Source organism: Molothrus aeneus, chromosome 1 (genome assembly GCF_037042795.1).
Source record: "Molothrus aeneus isolate 106 chromosome 1, BPBGC_Maene_1.0, whole genome shotgun sequence".
Lineage (NCBI taxonomy): Eukaryota > Metazoa > Chordata > Aves > Passeriformes > Icteridae > Molothrus > Molothrus aeneus.
The window spans coordinates 140,758,359-140,768,573 of NC_089646.1; the positions used below are offsets into that span (position 1 = coordinate 140,758,359).

Genomic DNA, 10,215 nt, shown 5'->3' on the forward strand with positions numbered 1-10,215 from the left:
TACAAATTCAATTGCAGAAACCGAGGCACCTCAGCATGGAGCAAAGGAATGCAAGATAGCTGTGATGTCAAAAGGAGTGAAGGAGGGTGAAACAGCTTCATCTCCACTCCTAGCCCAGAAAACTGAGGGGTTTTTAAGGCTCGCCCAGCAGCACAGTGCTCAGGTGCTGATGCTGCAGGCACCACACAGAGGGAGGGAGACTTGCAAGCACTGTGTACATTACTCATTAGGCCACAGCAAAGCTCAGCCACTACCTGGCTGCACCCCAGAAAGCCCTTACACAGCATAAACAAATCAGTGATAAAATTTAGATGCAACAGCCCCACATCAGAGCGCCCAGAGAAGTTCATATTAGTACTTCAGAGGTGTATCTGTAATCAACTCAGCTGCAGCAAGGGAAGACAAGCTGCACTTTGGTCCTGCAGGTTTTGCAGGGCACAAAGAGAGAGGAGACACAATTGTCCTCAGCTTCTTAAATCCTCATGGAGCACGAACTCCTCCAGTTTTGCTGTCACAGGGACAACAAAAGAGTTTCTCAGCACACACTACTACGGAATACATTTTTCACCTTCTCTCCCTTTCAAACTTTTTCTGTAACTTTATGCCACAGTTGGCTGCTCATAGCTGATGCTCAGCTGCACCTCCCAGCCAGCAGCAGCACCTCCTTTGCTCCTCAAAATAGCCCCCAAAAAAGCCACACGTGAAGAAATCTGCGGTACCGAAAGGGCTACAGGTACAGCGAGGTGGGAGTGCCCGCAGGAAAGTGATGGCACAGGGAAAGGCAGACTGCAGCATGCCTCAGATGCCATTGACCTCCGGTTAAATGAACTTGTGGGCAAATATGTAATCACTTATCACACACACGCCAAGGGCAGTTCTGAAGCTGTTCATTCTCTCAGGTGGAGCAAGCAAATTAGTCCTTGTGAAAAGACAGGGATTAGACGCTTCTGCACGGCTCTCTCCTCATGAACTCGTGGTCTAAAGGAACCTGGATCTGCTTTTCTACTTGCTCCCCCCAAATTCCGTCCCGTTCTGGGGGGACACCCTCCCTCCACGTGTCCTCCACGCACACCAGCGTCTGCTCCTTTCTCCGAGGTCAATTTCTAAGGCTGCTTTTTACGAAACTCTTTCAGTCACCCTTGAGAAAGGGAAAGGCTGCTTTGCAGGGATGGCAGATGAGTCCGTGAGGCACCCCCAGCTTCATTTAAACCGCTTTGCCCCCACCCCCCATCCCTGATCGGGAGTAGGAAGGTGGAAGGAGGAACTGGAGAGAGGGTGGTGTCGGGCGTTTCGAGATGACTTAGGGCAAAGTCACCAAGCCATTCCCTTAATGGCAGGGGAGGAGGGGGGGGCTTCCTTTACTTCTTTAACCCCTCCTCTCACAGTACCCAACTCTCCCCACCTTTCCTGGGTTGAAAAGATGTGAAAACGTCCTGGCGGCAGATCCAGAAGATCCCTCACCCTGCAGGAGGGATCCAGAAGATCCCTCACCCGGAGGCAGCCTCAGCCCAGGAGGGCTCGGGGCTCAGACCCATCGCCGCGACCAGACGGGGCTGCGGAGCCTCCACCGACCGCGCACGGACGGGGCTGCGGGGACTGTGCCGGCAGATACGAGGGCGGGAAGTTGAAGCCCGGCTCTCCGGCATCCCGCTGGTCCCTTGCCGAGGGGCTGTGTCCATAACACATGTCGTCGAGGGTGCCGGCGCGGGGTACAGGGTGTGAACTCTCCGCGCTGGAAAGACGCCCGGAGGAGCAGCACGGGATGCGCGGAGTCACCCCCTCGCCCCCGGCTCGGCTCCGCCGTCCCTCAGGCAGCCGAGCCGGCCCGTCCCACAGCCCCCCGCCGCCGGGCGCGCACGGCCGAACCGGCCCGCTCCCCTACCTTCCAGCAGCACCTCCTTGCCGGCCCGTTTGAGCGCCTGCACCGCCTCGTCGTGAGTGGCATCCCGCAGGTCCGTGCCGTTCACGGCCAGGATGGCATCGCCCACGTAGAGAGCCTGGGTCTGGTCGGCCGCCAGCCCCTTGAAGATCTTGCTGATGAGGATGGGCATCTTGTTCTCCTTACCCCCCTTGATGCTGATGCCCAGTCCGCCCATCTCCTGCTTCAGCACCTTCACGCACCGCTTCTTGTTGGAGATGGCTTCGGGCACCTGCTCGGGGGGGTCGGTGAAGGCGGTGCGCACCGCCGCCGGCCCCCCGCCGCCCTCGGCCCCGCGGCACGCCGTCCCATCGCCGCCCAGCCCGTTGTGGGCCGCGCCGTCGGGGCGCTCCTCGCCGCTCAGCACCAGCGCCTCGCCGCCCAAGTTGGCCAGCACTTTGTGCCAGCGCTCCCGCACCAAAACTTCCAGCCAGCCGCTGCGCTGCGCCCGGCCGCCCCCGCTGCCGCCCGCCGCCGCTACCGCCATCTTAGGAGCATGCTGGAAGCGCCGAGTGACGGCACCCCCGGCTCGGCACGGCTCGGCACAGCGCGGCGGCACCGGACTTCAGCCGGGGGGCGGCAGCTCCCGGCGCGGCGGGGAGGGGCGAGGAGCCGCGGCCGCCCCGCCGGGGCCGCGCCGGGGCGGGCGCACCTGGCGGCACCGCCCCGGGCGGAGTGGGACAGGGACAACCCGCCCCGCCCGGGGACACGGCTGGGACGCCCTCGGTGAGCTGCGGTGCCTCCGAGCCCGGGCTGCGCTGGCATCTGGCGGGCCCAGCCCCGGCAGCTGCCGTCTGCAGCGGGGTGTACCGCGGAGCTGAAGGAAACGGCAGGGAAAGGATAAGGAAAACCCAACTCTGTTTTATTCCCAGGGATTTTTGTATAAAGTGAATTAAAACTAACGGGTGGCCCCAAGGTACTTAAATTTCAGGTCTATGGAAGTAGAATATGAGTTATTTCACAGCTTTGTAGGATGGAGGTATTAAGTGCTTGTGACCGATACTTTTGCACATTTTGTTGTTGTTTATATGACTTTGATTACGAATGTTAAAGACTCGTAAGGGCTGCATGTCCTGCTTTGTAGTTTTTCCCATACTCCCTTCCCTCCTAGGAAACAATAGGCCCCTGACAAGGGGCTTGAAGCTCCAGCTCAGTCTTCAGAGAAGGCATCGCTTTCACGTTGCCTTTCGGAAATGTCCCCAGCAGGCCTGGAGGTGCTCCCCCACAGCAACTACCGACAGGAAGCACCTCCAGGACTGCCTTTGTTTCTGCTCCTTTCAGAACAACTCTGCCTTCTTCCTAAGGTGGAATGAAAACTCCAGTGATTCTGGACTGTTTGGTGTATGTATGGACAACACTTTGTGGAGGTTGGGATAGCCAGAGAAGTTATCCGTCCCAATCATTTCAGTCGTGTGAGTCATGTGGCTCACTCCATCTTGCCCTTTTCTGAAGTGATGCCATTCATTTCTGACACTGGGGGTTTGCTTCCAGGTACACACATGTGCCCCAGGGTAATGTGGGCTGGGCAACTTGGGACTCACCTCCTCAGTGTGTGGTGGGACTTATACATGGGATCATCCTCAGGCAAGCTTGTCTTGGTTTAGTAGGGTCTCTCAGACCATGCTGCTTGCACTAAGCTGCACAAGACACTTTCCCTTCCCTCCAAAAGGAGGCCTCTACCCTAGTTCATCTGCGGCCTCATCTGGGTTACACTCGGGTCCCTTCTCCCCAGCAGGAATGCACCCCTGCACCTATGGAGAGTGAGAATCCACAGGCGATGTGTTATTCAAGGATAATGAGTGGGTGGAGAAAAAGCAGATGGAAGAGAGGTCTCTTCATTTCTCATGTTAATCAATGCAAGGTGAAAAGCTATAATTAAGCTTTCAGGGCTGTGAATCCAGAGTGAAAAGAAGCATGTCCCGCTAAACCTGAACAAGGCACCTAATCCCTGTGCAGGAGGAGGCTGCAACACACCCTTTTCTCCAGCTGATTCCTCCCTTGCTCATTTAGGTAGCTCATGTACAATACCCTGAATGTTTGGGTTGGTGGGTTGTTGTAGATCCCATTCCGAGGTGCAAAGCATAGTTAATGAATGTGCTCCTTTGGTTACAGCAGCTTTAGGTACATAAAAAAGAGAGGAAAAGGACAGGCTTGCAAAAATCAGGTGTTACAGTGCCAGTTGTCATAGCACTCACATTCCTGTGTAGCTTCAAGGCCAAGTGTCCAGGCCAAGTTATAAAATCAGACATCTGTTTCCAAGTGATCAGGTCTTACCAATTATTTTATGTTTTTTCTTCATTACTTAATAAAGGATCAGTGCTGCTGCTAATGGAAAAGTGCATTTTTAGAGTAGTTTCAGAAAATTTACAATGAAGAGATATTTAGGTGGTTTCTGTCCTGTTGTGCAAAGGTAATAGAGAAAGGAAAGTAAATGTTTAATGCCTCACACACACTTTGTGTTTGGGCTGTGTCTGCTGAGTGTGTCTGGTGCTCCAGTGGGATTCCCATGGAATGCTCCTGTATACAATTGCACTGTGTGTATCTAAGAGCTGTGCTTATTCCAGCTACTTCCCTTCCCCATTCCAACAGAGGTAAATAATAAAATTTCCCAAGGGCATCATCTGAGATATGGATCCCCAGTACAGAAAAGACTTTATAGCAGCCTTCACTGCTTCCTCCTCCCCCTTGCTGTGCAGCTTGGATCTGTAAAGAAAACAGAGATGATGTTTTAGTCTTGAAAATAAAGATAGTGTAAGAGATGCTAAGGCACAGGCTCAAGGCAAACAGTGTCCCAGACTGTCTTTCCTCCTGGAGACACTGCAGTTGATGCCTGATGTGTGTGTTCTCTGTCCTGGGAGTGCAGGCTCATTGCAAATTGTGTTTGTGTACCCCGAGTCTTTGTGTACGCCAAGAGCAACTTTGGGCTGCTGAACTGAGGGTAAGAAAGAAAAGGTGTCTTGAGACTTCTCTGCCCCTGACAACATTACTGACCTCAGTCCTGCCTCGGGTCTGCTAGTCACACCTGCAGTGTGATTTCTGAAATTTAGGTTTATGGAGTAGGAGCAGAAAAAGAAGATAAAACCAGATGTTTAATTGGACGTTCAGCTATTGGATGCCCAGGTTTGCCACAGATAAAATTGTTATAAAATTCCAAAGTCAGCTGCTCCAAAGCTTTCCAGAGAATAGCAGAAAGCACATTCCTAATTTCAACTACAAACTTTTCCTGACAGTGTTGTTTCTGGCAGCATCTGTAATTACTCACACTGCAATTGCAGTGTTCAGTGTGACTCTCTGCAAGGAAGCCAGGATGTGTGGTGGGATGGGCAAAGCACTCGATACTTCCAAACTTCCATCTCTAATCACTAGAATGCTGCTCAGCACAGACAAGGCTTAGCAAAACTCTGCATCACTTTTCCTTCTGAAAGGGTTTGCTGTGAAGTATGGAGTCTTCTAAACAAGCCAAATAATAACTTTTTGATTTTTGTATTTTAGAAGTGCTTAAATGCTTGAACTAGATTAGTGTCCCTTTAACTCCTGCTGTATAAACAAATTGTTAGGCGAGATAATGCTAATAGCTGCTGTTGACCTGCAGGGGCCTATGGGCTCAGCTAAAGTCAAGGGCCCAAATGGAAGAAGCAGTTCAGTGAACTGGAAGAAGTCAGGGCATTGAAAAACACAGAAGCTGCTTCCCAGGACAAGGAGCACTGAAGCATGTCCAGGTCATGAAGTGCAGCAGTGGTGTCTGAGGAACTGTCTGGGTGTCCAAGCAAGATCAAGGGATTTGGGGTCTGTGTGTGCGTGCAAGAACAAAAACACAAGAAAAACTGTGCAGAAAGGGTTGTGGGTATGGCACTCAGCTGTACTAGAGAGGCTACTGGAGACAGAATGAGGACACTGCCTGTTAATGGGGACTTTTCCCTCTCTTTTCAGGCAAAGAGGTCAGTGTTCACATCTTGTGTACATAAACTGTCTTCCTGATAGCAAAATCACTGCAAGGCCACATATGCAAGCTCACCACTCAGTGGTGCAGGGAACATAGCTCCCATTCCCCTCACAGGCAGAGAAGGTAAGGACACAAGAGAGCCTTTCTATAGCTATGGCTTCTTTATGACTATCTGTGCTTTTCTATAGCAGAGGTGTAATTTTTGAAGGACTTCTGGGACATGCTCAAACCCTTCTCATATCTTATTTTTCTTCCTTTTTCATTATCAGTGTTACAACAGCTCAAAGCCAGCTCAGCCAAAAGTGCTTTAAATTGGAAAAAAACGGGTTGTGATCCTTGAACATGTTTCAGATGACGGAGGTTGGACAAAATCAGGTCTGGATAATGACGTTCCCATCTTGTTACCCTGACACCGACCAGCTCAGCAGACGGATCTGGATAGGAAGGAAGTCCAGTGTCGGAAGGCCAGTGCTGGAAAAACGACAAGTAATGAGAAAGCTGGAAGGGAGTTCAGCTCCTTCAGTGATCCCAAACACTGCAGCAGCCAAGTTTAAGTTCCTTTCTGAGGAACATGCCTGAACTACTCATTCCCCCATGGCAGCCCCTCCTGTGTCTATGCCTGATGGGATGCAGCAGGGCAAGCTCCAGTGCTGATGCAGATGTCCCTGTTGCACCATGGAGGGATGTCACACATGTCCTGTGTCATGCCTTCCAACAGGCATTGCTGGTGCAGGGCAGGCAGCCCACCTGATCCCCAGGAGTAATCCTCCCCTCCTCAGTGCTGAAGGAGCCTGTTGGCTTTAAAGTCAGCATTCAGTAATCATTGCTCATTGGTGCTGGTGGGGTTTATGAAGATGTCAAGAGCAGCTAAAGGTCTTCATAACCTGGAGGCTGCATTATGGTTTGTTTTCCAAATTACAAAAGCATTTGTTTTTCTTTTCTTAGTTTGAAATTATCCAGGTTTTTCCACACATTATGGCATTTGAAAATAAAATGAATGCATTACTTCTTGCCAGCAGATGCTTTATGCATTCAGTTTTTCAAAGCAGGAACCTACTTGTGTGTACATGAAAGAAGTATGTGTGTGAAATCCGTATGTGCACCTACCTGAGTCACATGCTAACTAGGCAAGCTGAGCAAATATTCCCACAGCCATGGAGTTATGGGCCAGGATGCAAATGAACATCTCCCTGCTGCAAATACAACCCTGGCACAAGTTAATGCAGAAGCGGATGCCAGAAGTGTTGAGGTTTCTTGTGCACACAGATCTGAGTCTAGTTCTTTCTACCATTAAAATTACTTTAAAATACACAGGATCAAGCTCAGGACTCTAGAAATGTTTGCCTTGACTTCAAGAAATTCTATGAAAGGACTAAATTCAAAAGACTGAAAATAAAGTTTCATAGCTACACTGTTTACACTATAGTAGAGTTTTTCCTGGGTTTGTGTCCTTCACTTGCTTTGCAGATCTCTCTCAGTGTGTTAGCTTCTTAACTTTTTCATTCCAAGTTACTTTGATCCTGCAGTTTCTTGAATTAGTTTTTTATCTCTTGCATACCGATCTCCCTCCACTCTGTAAGCTAAGCCCAGCATGTTTTAAATGCCAAGATCAGAGGTTTGCATTGCAGTAATTCTTGAACATATAATAATGAAAAAGGTAGTGGAACTCCAGATATCATCCAACATCTTTCAGCTCTGGTTTTCGTTTTCATCAGAAACACGTTAATCTGGTTGGGTGTCAAAACAACAAAAGGATTTTTTACCATCTTTTTCTTTTCTCTTGGTCTTAGCCTTGGTCTAAACTTTTCTTTTTAATGTTGTAGAGGTGAAATGTGTCATGTGTTACAACCATGTGACTCTGACCCAACAACCCAGTGGCTTCATGCCCATGTCATCAACCTGTCAAATCCTTTACATTCTGGCAAGTCTCACTTGGAGGTGCCCCACCTTCCACTCCTCTCCTGCCATGGTGCCTGTGAAACACACTGTCCACAAGGTCTTTGGAGTTTTCCTGCCCCCGAATCCCCTGTGGTATTCACTTCTCCTGGGGTATTCACCAGACATCTGTGCCTGCAGCCTGCTGCCCACAGAAGGAGAGAAGCTGGCTGCTGTGCAGGTGCCAGAAGTGTTTGTTTCCTTTGTGCAAAGTAGTTCAGCTAGAAAAGCTAGTTTTCTCCAGCTGTACCCTCTCACAGGTGAAATAAGGTCATTGTCCCTCTTTCCATGCAACTTCCAAGGCTGTAAATCAACCTATTACAGTGGTGAGGAACAGAGATTGTTTGTTTGAACAGAAGGGAAAGGAAGAGAGGAGTCTGCAATCTGGAGACAGGCTGTTCTCCAAGACTGGTCCTGCAGAGATGATCCTGAGCTCACTCATACTGTGACTTCAGCACAAGTTTGTCTCCCAAGAGCATCCCCAAGCCCAAGAGAGGGAAGTGCCATGTCCCTCTTGGTTACCAAAGAAGAGCTCTCCAGGAGCCCTCCAGAACCTGAGTAAGGCTCCCCTCTCTGCCTGTCCCTGCTTGGAGTAGCAGCTCTCCAAGCAGGAGAGGTTCTCAGTGCTTCAGAAGTGCTTTACTTTCTCACTGCCGTCACCAGAGAGGGCAAGGAGCTCAGGCAGCCCCTTTGAGCTCTGCAGTGAATGAGAGCTGCAAACCAGTGACTGAGATTTGCTCCCTCCCACGGCAGGGCAGGACCTGTTCAGAGGGGAAGTAGTGGATTTCCTGAGAAACTCCTTGTGCTGCACAAAAAGCCTGCTCCACCAAGGGAGGAGAGAGTATGGAGCTGTTACTGGAATTCTCACCTCGAGGTCTTCCATAACATTATTATATTCTTTTGCACGCGTGTGTGCCATTGCCTTTGTTTCACTTTTGAGCTCTGCAACTCTGGCTGAGTTGCATCTCTTGCTTCAGGTGATATCTGTGCTGGTTGTCTTTTGACAGCTTTGTAAATCAGGTGTAAATCTAGGGAGGGCAAAGGAACACTGATGTCAGAGAAATGAGAATCAGCCTCACTGTATTTTTTATTCTTGGGTGGTTCTCTTGTGGTCTAGAAATAAGACACAAAGGGTCTACAATTAATTCAGATGGAAACCATCATATTTGGGGGTATAATGACAGACCAAATTATGAGGCAGGTCTGGGAGGGAAATGTTGAAAGTGTGTTCTTGTTTTAGTGTAATCTCTCTGAGTTAGTTTTCCATTGTCAGTAATCACCTGAAAGAAATGTAGGGGCAGACTCAAGTAAGACAAGGCAGGAGCAAATCCTTTACACACAATAAATCCATTCCCTGCTACAACTGTCAAATGGGCCACAGTTCTTTGTTAAACCAGATACTTCTGTTGGAGGTAAACCCACCATATATACAAATCACAGACAAAGTTGCTTCAAATTCCTTTAAGAATTTTAAGGAATTCATTAATTCATGAAGAAATTTGTTAATTCATTAATTAATGAAGAATTTCTTCATTTTAAGAAACTGTGAAGGTATTTGACACTGAAATCTAGGTGGCACTGGTTATGTGACATTTAGGCCTTCTTTGTTAGTCACCTGTTGCACAATGCATTCTAGGACAGATATTTAAGGCTTTTTCCCATCTGTCTGACAGATTCATCAAGCAGAGTTTTTGGTTGTTTGGCTGTGGATTGCCTTTATGTCAGTGTTTTTCTATGTGTAAGTCCTGGCCTGTAAGCTCTGACAGCCACTGTTGATGGACAAACCCTTGTTTTGTGTCCTAGTTCTCTATCTATTAAGGGATACAATAACACTTCATTTCTTTTTAAAGTACCTTTACTTTCTTTAATGGAAATTATCATGTGAGCTTCACAATGACATTTCTCAATATTCAAGATGAAATTAAAAGGTGAAAAAGTCACAGAGGATGCAGGAACCTCTAGATGTAATCTCTTCTTCACCACCCAGTACTGCCAAACCACATCCCTTTAGCTCTCCCACACTGTGCTCTTGGTTGTGTGATAAGTGAACAGGCTGCCCCACCCTGCCCTACCCTGTCCAGTCCATGTTCCTGTCACTGTGGCCACTGCCACTGCTTCTGCCCAGAGTCTGCCTAGATGGAAAGCTCTTGGTGGTTGGAGCTTTTCGGTACATGACTAATAGATGTGACATTAACCAATTTATTTTTGTATATTTAACCCAGAACTAATATCTACTCCAGAATTGAAAACCATGTTTAGTTTGAAACATATTGACTAATCTTCTGGTGGGGTGGAATAGACGGAATCCTTTTTCAAAATTGGTATTATAGTGAAAGTAAATTTTTTGCATCTTTTTATAAGAAGTTTGGTCTTTTTTGTAGGTAATTTGAGTTTGACTGTGCTGAAACACACATAATGG

The 10,215-nt window shown here is 48.7% G+C and overlaps 1 protein-coding gene across 1 annotated transcript in view; it reads right to left on the reverse strand.

Annotated features, from left to right (window-relative positions):
* Positions 1-2,405, reverse strand: part of SNTB1 (syntrophin beta 1) — a 112,312-nt gene extending 109,907 nt beyond the window's left edge. The window contains exon 1 of the mRNA XM_066565958.1: positions 1,883-2,405. Within this exon, the coding sequence (XP_066422055.1) occupies positions 1,883-2,405 (523 nt within the window). The remainder of the gene's footprint in view (positions 1-1,882) is intronic.
* Between the last annotated feature and the right edge of the window lie 7,810 nt (positions 2,406-10,215).